At 37.9% G+C, this 19,500-nt stretch overlaps 1 protein-coding gene across 1 annotated transcript in view; it reads right to left on the minus strand.

The window, feature by feature from the left end:
* Positions 1-8,731: 8,731 nt before the first annotated feature.
* Positions 8,732-19,500, minus strand: part of LOC115214400 (MAM and LDL-receptor class A domain-containing protein 2) — a 17,828-nt gene continuing 7,059 nt past the window's right edge. The window contains exons 3-8 of the mRNA XM_029783596.2: positions 18,355-18,525; positions 15,095-15,250; positions 13,025-13,159; positions 11,120-11,262; positions 10,438-10,522; positions 8,732-9,519 (exon numbers count right to left, since the gene is read on the minus strand). Of these exons, the coding sequence (XP_029639456.1) occupies positions 8,981-9,519; positions 10,438-10,522; positions 11,120-11,262; positions 13,025-13,159; positions 15,095-15,250; positions 18,355-18,525 (1,229 nt within the window). The 3' untranslated portion in view covers positions 8,732-8,980. The remainder of the gene's footprint in view (positions 9,520-10,437; positions 10,523-11,119; positions 11,263-13,024; positions 13,160-15,094; positions 15,251-18,354; positions 18,526-19,500) is intronic.

The following is a 19,500-nucleotide window of genomic DNA, read 5'->3' on the forward strand; positions in this document are numbered from 1 at the left end:
TCTTCTTCTTTCAAATTTTCTTCCATTTCTTGCCGAGTGTCTTCCCGACTCCTAGGGCAAAGAAACTCATAGTGTATATTGGTAGGCCATTAAACCAACTCAGTAGTTCGTTCATTTTTTATTTTTTTATTTTTAAAGTTAAATTAAAATGCATGAGCAGCAACAGTTCTCACATCGACAATGCTCTTCTCAATACGTGTGATGTACCAGTTAAGACAATCTTTTGCACTTCTTGCAGGGATGGTAAGCCAGGGATCATTCTCATATAATTTTCGGTTCCCTTCTTGATCATTCCTAGTGCTCCTACGATCACTGGTATTGTAACCGCCTTGAGATGCAACATTTTCTCAATTTCAATGAGTAGGTCTTTATATTTTCTATTAGGTCTCTATATTTTCTATTATTATTATTATTATTATTATTATTATTATTATTATTATTTACTTTTAATCTGCATATTTCTTACAATCACTTGCTGAGACACACCCAGTGTTCTAGGACGAGTGAAGGAAAAGAGATGTTTCGGTATGATTGAAAGCTTGGGGAAGGGAAGTGGTAATGGCAGTAGCAAACAATCTTCATGTAATACAACATAGACGTTTAAATTGATAGGGTTTTTCTAAGGATGTGGGCAGTACTTGTCAGCACAATCTTTTGTATTTCTCTGAGACATGGTTCTCCTGGGATATTATCTAGATGTTTCTGACATCCCTCTCTTATCATACCTAGGGCACCCACAATAACAGGAACAGTTCTCGCTTTAAGATGCCAATCTTTTGTATTTCAATTATAATTATAATAATTACTATTATTGAGTGAGAGAGCAATGCAAGCCATCAGAGTGATGACCACCAGGCAAAGAAAAGACCATCAGGCAAACCAGCCTGCCCTTCCTGGCCGCGAAATTTTTTTGCCCCGCGAGAGTTCCGGACCCTAGTAATGAACTCATTTGCATATAGCCAATCAGAGCTCACCTTGACCTTGTTGTACATAAACGACTACGCAGAGGTAGAGCCATGTAAATAACGAAGGATCAGATCTATTCAGCTCTCAGATAATGCCTAGACACAAAGCCCAATATAACACTCGCGAATGTGTTAAAAACAACCAATCTCTTGGTAAAACACACTAAGTAAACTCATGACGAAGAACGGTCACCAAGATAATACCTGATTTTAGAAGGAAACAAGTAATTAGACAGGGTGTCATCATACCACTTTTTTCCTCCTTTGTACGGCCACACCTTGAATACTGCTCTCCACTGTGGTCTCCTCACACAAGACAAAACATCTCCAGAATTGAGTCACCCCAGAGGGCACTCACTAAACAAATTGAAGGCATGGCTGCTCTCGATTATTGGGATCGCCTTAAAGCCTTGAAACTTTACTCCCTCCAGCGTCGCCGTGAGCGGTACATCATTTGTACGATGTGGAAAATATACCGCCAACTTTGCCCAAACGACCTAAACATTAGCTTCAAGGTTCATCCAAGACTTGGACCACGGGCTATACGTCCCCTGCCCAATTCAAGATCACAACATACATGTACACTGCAACATAATTTCTTTTCCTCAACAGGCCCTGCCTATTTAACATTGTCCCGAGGGAGATCAAAGAGGAAAATGATCCCATCAACTTTAAACAGAGTCTGGATAGATTCCTTCAAAGAATACCAGATAAGCCACCCATAATTGGATACAACTCACCCAACAAGAACTCACTACTTGAACAAAACTTGACTTAAACAGGATTCGAATAATCCTATCAGGTGGTGCTATTAAGTTAGACATGGCCTGGACCAATCTTTGGTCGAAACATATCTAAGTTTATCTAAGTTTACCTATTATCGGATTTTGTTAAGGTCCCATTCGGTAAAGATGCGGATGAGAAAAGTGTCGGTAGAGGGTGATGTACGAGCAACCCTCTCCCCTTACTGTTTTACAAAGTAAACAACGACACAAATAATTACGCAGAGGCAGCCATGGTGGAAACACGAACACAAGCATTATCAAAAGAGAAAAGAAGCATGGTCATTCCTTACCCAAGTGACCTTAGTTTTTTCCTCATCACTTGTCTGCTCATAAATTAGCTTGATAGTTGAGCTCTGACTGGCTGTATGCAAATGAGTTCATAACTAGGGTCCAAAACTCTCGTGGGAAAAATTTCACTTCCCGGCCTAAGGAAGGCGGCAGGACTATCCTCACAATGGATTCAGACGATAGCTGGATTCGACAGCGGATGTTCGACATAAACCCACAACTTAGAAACATTCGGGCACTGGAAGAGAGCGTGCAGAACGGTGTCGTCGCTCTGCGCGTACCTCGGACAAGCCCGGCTGACTTCACTTCAGTGTCTGTAGAGTTTATCTTGAACAGGTAGTGCCCCCCCCCCTGTAGCACTGCCAGGTCAAGGATAGTTCTCCGGAACAGACTAGCCAACTCGTTCTTGTCGACGACCAGAGACTCCCCGAGAACGTCGTCGCACTCACCCACTATTAACCCTCTATAGAACGCCATAGTAGAATTTCCCCCTACCGCATTGCCCGACAAGTGTAAGCGTCTGACGACACTCTAGGTGCCAGGCGTCCTTCCTTGGTCTACGCTTGATCCAGGACTGCAGCTCAGTCAAAGAGACAAACTGCGGGTAATCGCAGCTGACAAACGATGACCACACTTGCTCACTGTCTAGGAAGCGCTGGAGATGCTGCAGCCTCGACGCATGTCTGCGCATCAATAGCCACGGCATGTCCAGCCCTCCATTTAGCGGGTGTTGGCTATTATTATTATTATTCTATGTTTGAGTTTTGCTTTATATTTGTACAAGTTGGCTCCAAGTCTCACCCAGAGACCTCAAGAGATAACAGGTTGGAAGTTCATGTTGTTGTTATGCCTAGTGTGCCATATATTGGGGGGGGGAGTTTTTGGTGTTGTACTAATGAATGTCTAAAAAAAAATTTTTTTTTTTTTTAAAACCGAAAATTATGTTTGTTTTAAACCTTGAGATTACATAGAAAGTATTTTGCGTAGGATATGAGCAGTTCCCATGAGCACTATCTTTTGAATTTCTGCCATTTTTGGGTTTCCTGGTATCTGAGTTAGGTAGCTATCAGCCCCTTTTGCTATCATTCCCAGGGCACCTATGACAACAGGTATTGTTTTAGTCTTCAGGTTCCACATTTTGCTGATTTCTATTTCAAGATCTTTATATTTGCTCAGTTTTTGGTAGGTCTTGACAGATACGTTTATATCGATTGGGATAGTCATATCAATGAGGAGGCATGTTCTTTGTTTGAAGTCTTTCAATATGATGTCTGGCCTATTTGCATCTATCTTTCTGTCAGTTTGAATGGTGAAGTTCCAGAGGAGTGAGATGTGGTCATTTTCAAGCACTGGGGGTGGTTTGTGTTCCCTATTATTATTATTATTATTATTATTATTATTATTATTATTATTATTATTATTATTATTATTATTTCCTTCTTTCTTCAAATTTTCTTCCGTTTCTCGCCGCCGCCGCCGCCGCCGCCGCCGTTGTTGTTGTTGTTGTTGTTGTTGTTGTTGCTGCTGCTGCTGCTGCTGCTGCTGTTGTTGTTGTTGTTGTTATTATTATTGTTGTTATTGTTATTATTATTATTATTATTATTATTATTATTATTATTATTATTATTATTATTATTATTATTTATGCGTCCAACAGGTTTATACAAATTCGTACTCTATCAGCAAGCACACACCTCCGTGCTCCTGGCGTGTATGCAGCATTCATTTTCCGAGGTGTAAACCTGTGTTAGTATACTCGGTCATATTTGCGCTGTTATGTGTTGACTTGTTCTACTTGTTATTTTAGTGTTTCTTCTGTTACGTGGGTGATTTGTGTGAGTTCTTGGTGCTATAGTGTCAGGCATCGGTTGAGCAGAAGTGTGTGTTGTGTTATTTTATTAGGTGTTGTTCGTGTGGAGTATGTTGTTTCAACTGTTATTTTATTGGGTGGTTAACGCATGGGGTGTGTTGCACGCAGTCAGTGTACTGTTGTGCTATTTGAATTTAGTTGAAGGCGCCTGGCTCTTCTGTTATATTTTTCCAAAATTTCCACCTACACTTCGTGTGTTATATTTTCTCATTTTTATCAACTATAAGGTAACTGTATGGGTGGTTCTGGACTAATTCTTTGATTTCGATGGCTATGTCTAATTTAATATCCCTAGTTTCAGTTACTCTCCTCTACCTCTTCTTTCAGTAGTTTTAAAACGATAAACGTCGCCCTTTTCAAGCCTAGTCACGCTCATGGGCCCGATTTCCCGGTTTCTGTGGCGTGTGTGTTTCCCCCCAGCTGGACGGAACGCCAGTCCATCGCAGCGTTACTCATGAAACAGGAAGAGAGAGTGAGAGAAAGTTGTGGCGAAAGAGTACAACAGGGCTCGCCCCCCCCCCCTCCTGCCGGAGCATCGTGGAGCTTTTAGGTGTTTTCGCTCAATAAACACACACAGCGCCCAGTCCGCTGCCCTAACCACTGGGCCATTGCGCCTCCACTTCAGTAGTTTTTGCACATTTTTTTTTTAATCCCTGACTCATTTTTATATCCTGGTTGAATATACGAACAATTTTTAATAGTTTTTTTTTCTTTTTTGACTGCAATATTATCCCTCTTAATTATTGTAAAGTCATCCCTGTAAGTTTTATTTGTCCGTAGCATCTGTACATTTGGGTCGTTTCATTCAATAGATTTTTTTGTCAAGTCAGGACTCAGTAAAAGATTAGAGAGGATCATGAGTCTTCTTTTTAAATGACTCCTTTTTTAACGAATCTTTCTTAATGTATCTTTTTAATGCCTACTTTTTTTTTTTACTGATGTAGGACTGTTTTGATAATTTTCTCCTGGCTGGCTTTGTAATGATATTTTTGTAATGGTACTGTTTCAAATTTTGACATGTTGGGGCTACTTTATTTATGTAGAGGGTTTCCATTACATAAGATTGTACGATGCTAACAAATATCTCCCGGTAGTCAATCGAAGCCATACTTTGTTTTTTACTACCCATTTTCCTATCTTCCATTATCGCTCGGTTCACTTGTAGCTGCTTTTTACGGTTATACATTCACTTCCGACACCGTTTCTCCTCCTCTGGAAATGAAGTACAAGAAGTCCATAAATTACCTACGCATTACGGAAGTTTCAAAGTTAATTTACGAACACTCTGTATTGCTCTCAAAATGTGTAATCATCCTGTTGTACACCACGGACATAATGATTTTTATAGGTCTTTAGCTTTCTAGGTCTCTGGTATCATTATCACCCGACTACTAGTCGGATGTTGATTCTACTTAACACTATTGAATGCTGCTGCCATATACTCATGAGTATTTGTTAGACGTTTGTTAATTTCAGGAACTTACCAATTACTTCAGTTCTGAACATATTTATGAGTTCCTTACCGGCTTTGGTGGTTAATACTTGTGGTGCTATTCTGTATTTTTCTTTTCACTTTTCTCTTTTAAACCGATTTTCATTTTTGATTCTATTGATTGTCTTTGCCTCATATTTTGTTTTCTCAGTGGCCATGAATTTTCGTTGTTATCGTCGTCTTCTAGTATTAGAAGACAATTGAACACGTCGGTGCAAAGTCCACAGACGCGATCGAATTAACAGATTGGTCTATTGAGCAATATGCCAACACTTCCACATAAAACAAATAAAAAGTAAAATAACTCTTTTTTTTTTTAGAACGGTGAAATTTGAAGCAGATAAAGCTATCAATAATACCGTGTGAATATTGTATTTAAAATCTTTTGAATAGAAAAAGTCGAAGGCTAACCGTGGGACTCAAACCCACAACTTCTGTAAACTTCTATCTCTGGATCAAAGCAACAACAAACAATTCTCGCTGGCAAAAATTCTTTCTGCTATAGGCACAAGGCCTAAAATTTGAGGGAGGGGGATAGTCGATTACATCGTCCCCAGTACTCAGCTGGTACTTATTTTATTGACTCCGAAAGGATGAAAGGCAAAGTCGACCTCAGCGGAATTTGAACTGAGAAAGTGAAGACAGACGAGAAATACCCGGCGTGCTAACGATTCTGCCAGCTCACTGCCTTTCTTGCTGGTAAGAATAAAGTTTCTAAAATGGATAAGGAAATTCGAAGGGATGCTTTGGTCCAATGTGATAATGTTTGTCATGTTTGCAGGAGACGTGGATTCAGGAGAAACTTTCAGATTTTTCTATCCAGAGGGATTTTTAACCTAATATTTACGTTATTATTTATAACTTTATAAAGGCGACGAGCTGGCAGAAACGTTAGCGCGCCGGGCGAAATACTTTGCGGTATTTCGTCTACCGCTACGTTCTGAGTTCAAATTCCGCCGAGGTCAACTTTGCCTTTCATCCTTTCGGGGTCGATTAAATAAGTACCAGTTACACACTAGGATCGATATAATCGACTTAATCCGTTTGTCTGTCCTTGTTTGTTCCCACTGTGTGTAGCCCCTTGTGGGCAGTAAAGAAATAGGTATTTCGCCCGTCGCTACGTTCTGAGTTCAAATTCTGCCGAGCTCGACTTTACCTTTCATCTTTTCGGGGTCGATAAATTAAATGTAATCGACTCATCCCCTCTCTCAAAATTGCTGCCGTTGTGGCAAAATTGGAAACCATTATTTATAGCTTTATCTGCCTGGATAAATACCACCGTTCAAAAAATAAAGAAAGAAAATAAAGAATTATTTCTCGTTTCTAAATTTTTATGACGTCAAAAATATAAAAGGTAGTATACACATGTACCAGACATTGTATGACAAAAACTAGACGAAGTAAAGACCAATCTGGAAACAAAATCTATCTTCTAGATGAAGTTTATCTAAACGCTAGAAATATAACTTGCCAGTTAAGGATTAGGACAATCCTTTAGTTAATACGAAAGAGTTCATAAAAAGCCTAATAGGTGTGATCTATTAATTGTTCAATGGACTAATAATTGCCGACGCAAATTACCACCAATCTCTCTGTAATATAGTTTGGGTCTACAGGTACAGGTAGAAATGTGGATGCGCAATGGCCCAGTGGTCAGGGCAGCGTACTCGCGGTCGTAGGGTCACCGTTTCGATTCCCAGACCGGGCTTTGTGAGTGTTTATTGAGCGAAAACACCTAAAGCTCCACGAGGCTCCGGTAGGGGGTGGTGGCGAACCCTGTTGTACTCTTTCACAACTTTCTCTCACTCTATGTTTCTGTTGTACCTGTATTTCAAAAGGCCAGCCTTGTCACACTCTGTGTCACGCTGAATCTTCCTGAGAACTACGTTAAGGGTACTCGTGTGTGTGGAGTGCTCAGCCACTAGCACATTAATTTCACGAGCAGGCTGTTCCGTTGATCGGATCAACTGGAACCCTCGTCGTCGTAACCGACGGAGTGCCACTACAGGTAGAAATACTGAGAACATTAGGAGTGGAGATCCACAAAATAACAATCAGAATCTGATAGAAAATTTTCAGACGTTAGTTTGATAGACACGTCGAGCCTTCAAAGTGATTACTCCTAATTTTAGTTGGTTATTTACTCCGAGAGGAAATTAGTTCTTTAGTGTCTTTCCACTCTATCCATATCTTAACCTCGGTCTTTACAAATACTTGGCTGCATTTGATAGAAATTGCGCTCATTCTCACAATTACGAAGACAAAGGCGAAAACAAATTAAAACAATAAAAAAATTACTAGACTGATTTTTATGTTAAATTTGAAATGTATTTTTTATTTTATTTTATTGTATAATTCTTTATTTACATCAACAAATTTCTAGTTCAGTTTTCACCCTTACATGCACAGATATACAACTAATACATACACATACACTAACATCCACATACACTCATACGTTCTATACAAATGTAATTGAGTGCATGCAATAGCATTTATTTACATCATATACATAACATCAAGTTATGACAGTTGGTCCCTGTAACCACCCACGTTTATATACACTCATCTATAGATGACCGGTACTTCTGCATACAAAAATTATACGCATATTTTCAGACATGATATATAAGTGTTGGGTCATCCCATAAATAATGCGGGTTTTTTAGTACTTCTTTTATATTTCAAAATTAAGATAAACAAAGTTATTTTTTAATCTAAAATATACTCTCCTTCATTTTCTACAATGCTCTTCTATCTATCTGGTAGACTTGCAAGGCCCCTCTTCCAAAGTTCATTTGTTCGTGAGGAAAAAATACTCCTCCAGTACTGTTCTGACCTCGTCTACAGAATTCATATTTTCCCGTCCAAATGATTTTGAAGACTGCAGAATAAATGATAATCACATGGGGCAGTATCCGGCGAAGATGGAAATCGTTTCTCATTCAAACTGCTCATTCAAACTTTGGAATGTCATCCTCGCTGTATGTGGCCGAGCATTATCCTGATGGAAGAACACCAGTTACGATGGTATTTTGTTCCACCAGGATTTGCAGGACGTCCTCGTCGAGCTCTACAGATCTTCCAAGGCGAGGCTCATCTTCTAGGCTGTAGTTTCTGGCTTACACTTATTGTCCGAACCCATATACTGCAATAATATTCCTCGCACTTTCCGCTGCGTTGTTGCTTTCATTGAATTCATAAAGCAAAATATGCCGAATATGCTCCTTTGTAACTTCCATTACAGCTTTGAAAAAAATAACTGTTAAAATCGAACTGCACTCTTTAAACTTGCACTAAGAATAAGGAGAAGGTAAAATTACTACCTGCTTTTATAGCATGTTGATGCAGATAGTTTATCTCGCCCCCCTCTGACTTTTAGTTCATGCAATTGAAAAAAAAATCACATTATTTATGGGATGACCCAATATCTTTATGACAACATATAGAGAGAGAGAGAGATAACATGCAGGAAAGATTACATGCAACCGTTGCACCAACTGAATTTATGCTTTGCTGCATCAACAGAAGTGTTTTTACAATATCTTCTTCACACAGAAAAACAGAGTAAACAAAAACGTCACAGAGCATTTTGAAGACTGGTGTTGGAAGCTGCATTTGTAATTGGATGTGTCTCTTCTTCATTTTCGGCCTCGGCTCGCTTTTTGTCCTGGTTCCACGCCCATAACCAAACGATGAAGAATATCACACAAACTCCCAACAACAAAGCCACTGTAATGCCAATTGCTAGAGGTGTGTAATTTTCTTTAGCTTTCTCTTTAAAAGAATCCTTTTGAGAAGGTGCTGAATTAATTTCGCCAATTGTGTTACTAGAACCGTGTCCATTGCTTGTTACACTTGCTATCGTTTTTATTTCAATGGACATTTTCGCCTCACTAGATGCTGTTACTCCATCTGTTGCCTTTGAAACAGGTTCTTTTAATTTTGAGATAAATTCTGATCTACCAGAATTATTTTCTACATCTGACGTAGTAAGCTTGTCTGGAGAAAAGGATGAAGATGGACGGATAACGGAAGTAGTTGCGGAATATGAGGCACTTGTAGATGTTGAAATTTTTTGAGTTTTAGTTGAACTTGGAATCCATTCCTTTGAAGTATCTAAAAGATAAGAAGTAGGAAAGAATTGACATTTGTATTACCATAATATATATACACATATGTATGTACTTACGTACGCACACCCACACACGTTCACATACGTGCACGCGCGCGCGCACACACATACACACACACATAAACATGTGTAAGCGGATGGCTTTGTGGTTAGAGTGTTGGACTCATGATCTTAAGATTGCTGTTTCGACTCCTGGACCGGTCAATACGTTGTGTTCATGAGGAAAGCTCTTCATTTCACCTTGCTACAGTCCACTCAGCCGGCAAACATGACAGACCAGCGTCCCGTCCAGAGGGGAATATATGCGTCACGGAAACAGGGAAACTAACCCTATGAGTCGATATGAGTCATGAAGGATCTTTACCCTTTTTTATAGACAAACATCTCTCTCTCTCTCTCTCTGTATATATATATGTATATAAACAGACACACATACACATATTTATTTAAATTTAAATTTAAAATGAGGGTGAAAAATTGGATATTAATTTGATTAACACCAGTTTAAAACCAGTGGTCTAGCATATTCAAATTTAAAGGTTCAGAAAATTGTATTACATACATATGAGTAAGAGGGAGAAAGAGAACGAGAAAGGAAGAGAGAGAGGGAGAAAGAAAGAAAGAGAGAGAGAGAGAGAGAGAGAGAGAAAGGGAAAGAGAGAGACAGAGAGAGAGAAGACGTAACTTCTGCTGTGGGTAGTTGAATAATGATAAAGAGTAGTGATGAAGGGTAGGATGACTGCAGGAGCCGGAGGTGTAAAGCGGGCCCGAAATCCAGTTTAAGACTATTCTATACTGACAAATTAATGATTCAGACACTAACCTCACAAATATTCAGTCAACTGAATCAATGACACAAAAATGTGCAAGTAAATCTGCACATGGGTTGTTGTTTTACTTACCATTGCAACCAACACGCCACAGTCGAATGTCATCAATTGCAATGTCGTTTTGGTAATTCTTTTTGCGTACCCCTTGTATCACAATCTATTAACAAGACAAAATATCATAAAGGCATGAGCGATTAATACATACGTATATGCATAAATCCATACATACACATATAATACATATCAACATTATATATACGAACAGAAAGACAGCCCTCCGGGCGGTATTCTGCTAGCCACTCGATAATATTTCCACATTTGATTCCCAATTCTAATAATTTTTATGATATTTTAAGTCTAATTATTTTCTTGTATCATAGTGCACACTTGCTTAGTAAATATTGCTTTCATTATTTTATCACAGTCATAATCTCTCTTTTTAAGCAAACATCAAAGTAATCCAACTACGTTTAATGTGCAAAAAAAAATAGCAGCGATCACATAACGATATTTTAATACTTATAGCGTATTAGTTTATTTACGTCCCCGTAACTTAGCGATTCGGTAAAAGAGACCGACAGGATGAGTAGCAGACATTAAAAAGTAAGTACTGGGGTCAATTTGCTGGAGTAAGACCCTTCAAAGGCAGTGCCCTCAATATGGTCACTAACTGGAACAATTAAAATATTAAAAAAAAAAAAGAGAAATAGAAAAAGATACAGCGCCAAAAAGAGCATAGATATTTTTATATTACCTGAAACGATTCTGTTATGTTTTCCAGTTGAATCTTTACCTGGTGCCACTTATTTCCATGATCACCAGTCTCATTAAACAGAATATTGGATTCATTCAAGTATTTACTTACTGGACGCAAATACATCTGTAGAAAACCAGGTTCTGGAATAAATTGCAAAGTGTTAAGAAGAAGAAAATGAGCAAAAATATAAATCTTGAAACTAATGTCTTATAATCTAATGTAATTTGATGGATCACAAAGGGCCGAGTCGATGGAATACCGAACCTTTGACTGAAAAGCTAACATTTAGTATTCAATAACTTGATAAAACCCGTCAGTATCAAATAGCTGTATACGTAGTTATTCAACCGTAGGCAACTTTGAACGAGCAAACCTCTTATCAAAAACATTCTGGCTGCAACCATTTCAGTTTACTCTTTTTTTCACCATGTTTACGATTTCAAGTATGATATCAGAGAATTTGACTCCTATATCTAACAAGTCGAACGATCACATAGGGTCTCCCTCTTTAGCACGTATAACTTTATACTTCACATATGCATTAGATATATAAGTTGGTGCTAAGTGAGTTGCGTTTACATGCTACATACAATATATTTATATAATTGCCTTGTGTATAACTCACAACAACTGTATAATTAACCAATATATCATCGACTTGCTGCAGCACCATATTAAGAAACATCCCTTGAGCATCATGTGGCGTATATTTCGATGCATTTGGTTTACATTTTGATACACTGTGTATTAAGGACAATTACTCAAGAGGTGAACTTTCACTCCGTGGATCACAAAGCTTAGTTTCAATATATATATATATATATATATATATATATGAGAATGCGAGAATAAAAGGAAATAATTTTGCAAGAACACGAGCAACTATTATTTAAATCTTGTTTTAAATATTTATCGTTGTTCCACGTAAAATTACTTTAATAATTCATAAAGTGTATTTTCGATTACTATATTTAACGGTTTGTCAATTAAATGTGTTACTTCGTCTGTAATATCTTCATTGACGTTCATGAACGTGGAGTCAGTAGCAGATATCTAACGAACATGGTTTATTTCTAACATAAACACAAGGTCTCATATTTTCAGGGAAGATATATTCGATTTAGATCAACCCCCAGAAGGATGAAAGGCAAAGTTGATCTTCCCAGGATTCGAAATCTGAAGATAACGAGGCGTAAATAATATCCGTTGGTTATTTTGTCCGATGTTCTATCAAATCTGCCAGTCCTTTGTCATATACAGCATACAGGAGGAGACCTCCTTCCCATGAAGGACAATGGGATTGCACCTAGAAAGTTACCCTCCGAGACCCAAGTCCGAGCAAGGTTGTTTATGGAAGACCAGCAATCGCCCATGCATACCATACCCCACTCTCCACGCCACAGATGTTTTCCAAGGGAAAGGCAAAGGCCTATACGGCTTGGCACCAGTGACGTCGCAACTCAATTCTACAGCTGAGTGAACTGGAGCAACGTGAAATAAAGTGTCTTGCTCAAGAACATAACACGCAGCCCAACCTCACGATCGTAAGCTCGACGCTCTAACCACTGAGCCATGCACCTTCACACAGCATATATATATATATATATATATATATATATATATATATATATATATAAAGCATGTGTCCGTCGCTCAGCGTTGTCCATGCATCTACACTTGTATGTGCATTCTTAGGCAAGTCATTTCTTTGGAGAAGGCTGGCAATTGTCGATGCAGACAAATTTCCCCTCTTCGCGTCACCAGTGTCATTGTAAGCATTGCTGACAGAAGGCGAAAAAAGCCAGGACGAATATCGCAAGACACACCACCTGACACTCTAGCAGGTCCCGCCAATCTACTCACCAAATATTACAAGTTATTACAAAGAAAGTAAATATGTACCGTTTGTTCCTTGGCACCACATGTGGTACCAAAATTCAAAACACATTGTAGAGTTGGTTCCTACAAATAAAGGAGACAATAGTCTCGCTTTGCTGTCGAATTTCCGATTAGAGGCTTCCATGTACATGTAGTAACCTGTGAAATAAAATTTTACTTAAATTGATATACTTTCAGAAACAGTGGCATATACTATGTGAATTGGTGCAATACATAAATACATACATACATACATACATACATACATAAATTCTCATGCACGCACACAAATCACACAAATAACATGAGTAAAACTTGAGACAAAGAGCTAACAAACAAACAAAAACATTTTACGCAATGTTATACAAACAAAAGTACGTGCCTGAATAGTGGTACCCCCCCACCACCACCACACACACACACACATATATATATTGGTAAAAATGGGCGCACGTTAGCAGATCGTATTACTGAATATTTGAGTGACATCCGGCTACACACCATCACAACACTCATTAGGTACCACTTCAGCTCACTTGCACATGCTATTTCTCATCCCCTGCATCTTGCTAATAAAAAGAACGAAGCCTCATCTTTCGCCTCGTCTACTTCGACCTTCGAATGTACATACATACATACATACATACATACATACATACATACATACATACATAGATACATATATATATATATATATATATATATATATATATATATATATATATATATATATATATATATATATATCGAACACACAAGTGAAAACAAGGGAGACAGAGAAAGGCAGAATGCCACTTATATTTGAACACTATACAAATATTCCTTAAAAAAAACTTCTCTTTTAATTTTTCTAAATTTAATTATTTAATCGTTACAGTTGAAAAGATCTCAAAATGACCAAAACCGGTACTGAAATGTTCTTTATAAAATTATTTTAGCATTTTTTATTTTGACTTGTTTTTTCATATATATATATATATATATATATATATATATATATATATATATATATATATATATATATATATTATATATATATATATGTTATACATTCTAATAATTACTGATATCTTTATATATTATATATGTAAAGCATAATATGTTATACATGTATATATATTGCTATAATTGTCCGTTTAGTAAATAAATAAATAAATTGACATAATATAAAGTTGATGAATACCACTTATTGATCCCGTCCATTTTCTTATTGCTCTCTCTCTCTCTTCTCTCTCTCTCTCTCTCTCTCTCTATATATATATATAATATATATATATATATATATAGGAGACCATAGACCTGACATTTAAGATAGAAAATAACGAAGTTTTCGATTTTTCGATGCAGGCGAAATAGTCTGACATAAAAGCAACGATTGGTTTGGTTGAAGAAGCGGAGTTTTGTTCTGGACGTAAAAGTTTGTGCTACACCAGGCTCAGGAGCAGGGGTATGATCCGGGTTGGGTATAGGAGGCTTTGAAGAACTGTAAAGCAAGAAGTCCCGCAAATAAGGGGCTCGTTTGAAGCAAAGGAAGCGTCGTTCACGAATAGTGGGGAGGTGACAGGGTGTAAACGGAGTAGGCGGAAAGAGATAGGGTATTGAGGTAAAGGGTGATGGAGGAAATGGGAAAATGGTCAAGGGAATGGCAGATACAGGGTGTAATTTCAGAGGTACGATCAACGCTATGGGTGTGGAGAAGAGCATTATTAACAATAGTTTGGGGATAATCTCGATGCATAAATTAGAGAGTACTGTGTAAAACTGGGTTTGAAAATAGTGACCATAAATACAAAGACGATGAAGTCATAGAAACATCGAGTAGAAAGAGTTAGAATTATAAGAGTGGGAAGAGGGAAGTCGAGGTAAGAGCGCAAGTCTATAGGTTGCGTATAAATTTTACAAGAAGAGAACTTATGTTTGAGACAAATGTCGAAGCTGATGAAATCGGCGTAGACTGAAATCGCGATTTTGGTTGTCGATCCGCGACGTTATTTCTGTTTTAACCAACACAGTGTACAGCAGCATTAGATAAACAGTACAATCATTTTTTTTTATAAGTTGTATTACATAATTAAAATTTAAGGTCATATTTACCTTTTCCTAAATCTCCATATGTGTGGTCACTTGAAGGTCCTGTGTACTTGGTGCCAGTATCCAGTGAATGTCTTGTCCAGTCAAACTCCTCTGTGTGGTCTTGCAGCCAACCACACCTTCCCTCTTCAAAATTGCAATGATTTTCTAATGCAGTTTCTGCAATCGGAAATTGTTTATTATTATTATTATTATTATTATTATTATTATTATTATTATTATTATTATTATTATTATTATTATTATTGAGTGAGAGAGCAGTGCATGCCATCAAAGTGACACTGGGGTAAAATATACGAAGCCCAGTATACCCATCATGACTACCCGCCTGATAAGGGTACACCAGGCACATGCACCACAACCATATTTGCGCGACATGCTGATCTCACATCAAGATAAACAGCACATGACCTTGCAGGTGGGGCCCAGTTAGAATTTTCTTCTGGTCGAGTAACCCATCTCGCTCAAAAGGTCCCTGAATAAGGGTTGTTTAAGGATGTTGCACGAAACACCCATGTTTGCAGAGGTGAATTATTCAAACCCCAAAGAATCCCTCTCAACACATGGCTATGATGCTCCCCCCACTACTTCTGCTCGTGATCAGAGATGCACATATCGTCAGCTACTAAGGGACATGCTCAACTGGTTAAGGTCAAACAACTAACCAGCAGATCTGTGGTATTGAGCAGAATATTTGCTGTAGCCCATCTTTTATACCAAGACAAAACAATGTACATGATAACACTTAAGTTGAGGCATCAGAGTTTAGTACGATATTATCCATACAATTTCAAAATAAGGTGATTAAAAAAAAATCAGTTACAGGCTGTGCCTTCTTGAAAATTTTAGTTAAGGCTATGCTGTTGTAGGTACAACCTGTTCTTTGACTATCTCCTTAACTTCTTGGAGATTTTATGTATAATTATACTAATGTGTTTATCTGTTCTAATTTAATTAAATTCTATGTCTTTGTGCTACTGAAGATTTCTCTACATTTTAAATTGATGTAATGATTGCATTGTTCAATTAAATGGAGTTAGATGAAACGATCGTACTGCATTACCTCTGTATATCCTTGTTGCTTATTTTGATTATATATATATATATATATATATATATATATGTGTGTGTGTGTGTGTGTGTGTGTGTGTGTATACGACGGGCTTCCATACATATTCCGTCGATCAAATTCACCCACAAGGCGATGTCACTTGCTCAAGGTGGTATGCAGTGGCACTGAACTCGAAACTACGTGGTTACAAAGCGAGCTTCATAACTACGCAGCCATGCCTGCGCCTATTACCAAGTGTCAATATAATAAATATATATTTAAAAAAAGCTACTCATAATAACATAAATTTGGTAACTTTCAGTTATCATGCTACTTGGCAACTTTAAAGGGAATGCGTAAACAAGAGAGGTATTTCCACGAGATTTGTGGAATGTTTATCAACATTGTTTGAATGACAACAATAGAACAAACAGTCAGTAGTAGTTTTACTAATTTTCTCCTTCAGTTTATATTTATTATATCTGATCAGTTTCATCCGCATCAAACATAGGTGGGTCTGTATTAATTCTCTGGTTTCCGTGGTTTAATCTAATTTATATTTTCATTACGAATTAATTAGCCTCTTGTCAGATTAGATTTGTTGCGTTTGTCTGATACCGGACTAATTTTCATGTACCAGCCATATCCATATACAAAACTTAGAAGGTTCTTCAGCAGGGAAATTTGGCTGCTATTCTGATCAGGTCGAGCGATCAAGTAGTCGATACCATCAAACGCTGTACTTGTCTGGTACTCGATATAACCGATACCAAACGGATAAAAGATGAAGTTAACCTCTGCGTGGTCAGAACTTAGAACGTAAAGATGCGAAAAAAAATACTACAGTGTATTTTGTTCGTTCTAACGACGATTCGGTCAATCTGCTGCCCTTGACAGTAACACTGATAGTTCTTTTTAATTTTGACACTAGGCCAGCAGTTTAAAGAGAAGATTATATCAACCTCAGTACTTGAATGGTATTTTATTTTATCGACACCGAAAGGATGAATGACATTTGTGACTCAGAACGTAAAGCCGAAAGAAATGATGCTAAGCATTTTCCCGGTGTGCTTATGATTCAACCACCACGCCTTGACAATGATACTAACAGTCCTTTCTACTCAGTTGGTACTTATTTTATAGACTCCAAAAGGATGAAAAGCAAAATCGACCGCAGCTGAATTTGAACTCAGAACGTGGAGAGGGATGAAATACCTATTTCTTTACTACCCACAAGGGGCTACACACAGAGGGGACAAACAAGGACAGACAAACGGATTAAGCCGATTATATCGACCCCAGTGCATAACTGGTACTTATTTAATCGACCCCGAAAGGATGAAAGGCAAAGTTGACCTTGGCGGAATTTGAACTCAAAACGTAACGGCAGACGAAATACGGCTACGCATTTTGCCCGGAGTGCTAACGATTCTGCCAACTCGCCTTGACAATAACGCTAATAATAACAGCAATGACAATAGCAGCAGCTAGATCTATATAAGTTCAACAACGGCGGCTGTATTAGCATCAGTCAGTTCTGTATAATAAATGTAAGTTGACACATTGATCCTCTACTTCCAAATAAGAATATACTGAAAAATATTTTGAATCTGTATTTTTATAGTAAGTAAAATGCTTGCGCTTAGCGTACAAGTCGCATATCAACGAGGGTGCGTGGCTTAGTGGTTAGGAATTTTCGGTTCACGATTTTTAAGTCGTGAGTTCAATTCCTGGCAGCGCATTGTGCCCTTGAGCAAGATACTTTCTTTCGTAATGTTCCAATCTAGACAAAAATGAGTAATACATGTATTTGAAAGGACCAACCTTATAACATTCCGTGTCATGCTGAATCCCTCTGACAACTAAGTTAAGGTACGAGTATCTGTGGAGTGCTCGACCACTTGTACATTAATTTCACAAGCAGGTTGTTCCGTTGATCAGATCACCTGGAACCCTCGTCGTCGTAACCGATGGCGTGCCAGAAATAAAAAAAAGAATAATTCCATCCATCCATCCACCCACCCACCAAAAATGTCTCCGAGGAAACTAGTGGCCGTCAGACTAATATTGATAACGATCATAGAAGGAAGTTTGTGAGTTTGGATACGTTTGTGTGCCTTGGTCGAGGAGATGCTGACGTTTCGGACTAACCGTTCATCTTCGCGGGATAAAATAACAGAAAAGAAATTTGTGTTATTAAATTAGTACTCACTTAAACATGTTGGAGGCAGTTTATTCCAATTAAATCTGTTACAGAATACTCTGTTCTCCTTTTTTTCCATTGCATAGCCGGGTTTGCACTGAAAGGTGGCTAACGCCCCACGATGAGTGTATGTAACATCAAGAATACTATGATTGAATTGCATTGGACGGCAACCACTTGCTGCAATGAAAGAAAAAATGCATAAAATGTTAATTTCTGAATTTTGTGACGTATATAACCACCCAACTTCCACTTAAGTAATTGAACACCAAGAATAATTAAACCCCAATATATTTCTGGTATATATTATTGTTTTTCATTGGCTTTGAATAAATGAGAAGTATAGCATGTATTTTCCAGTCAAATAATAATAATAATAATAATCTTTTCTACTGGAAGCACAAGGCCTCAAATTTGGGGGAAGGGATTAAGTCAATTACATCGACTCCAGTGCGTAACTGTTACTTAATTTATCGACCCCGAAAGAATGAAAGGCAAGTTGACCTCGGCGGAATTTGAACTCAGAACGTAGCGACGGGCGAACAACCGCTAAGCATTTCGTCCAGTGTGCTAATGATTCTGCCAGCTGGCTGCCTTAATAATAATAATAATAATAATAATAATAATAATAATAATAATAATAATAATAATAATAATAACTGGCTGAACCCGTGAAAACTTCACCGAAAATATAAAATATGTAAGCATCTGTAAATTATGTGCTGGTGCCATGAAAAATGTTTCTATATTGTGACAGTTACAGAATATAGAAAGAAGTGTAAAACCGATAACTATATAATCCAACCAAAATATCTCAGTTAAGCAAACGTAAACACAATTACTATTTAGCCTTAAAATACATCGTACATATTCAAAGAACCTTCTTGGTTTAGTGGTACGGAACGTTCTTCTGGAATTCTTTTATTCTTTTACTTGTTTCAATCATTTGCCTGTGGCCATGCTGGAGCACCGCTCTTTCGTCGAAGAAATCGACCCCTGAACTTATTCCCTGTAAGCCTGGTGCTTATTGCATCCGTTTCTTATGCCGAGCCGCTAAGTTACGGGGACGCAAACGCACCAACATCGGTTGTCAGGCGATGTTGATGAGGGACAAACACAGACCCATCCCCACAGACCTACCCCCCACACACACGC

This window comes from Octopus sinensis, linkage group LG7, assembly GCF_006345805.1.
Source record: "Octopus sinensis linkage group LG7, ASM634580v1, whole genome shotgun sequence".
NCBI classification, from domain to species: domain Eukaryota; kingdom Metazoa; phylum Mollusca; class Cephalopoda; order Octopoda; family Octopodidae; genus Octopus; species Octopus sinensis.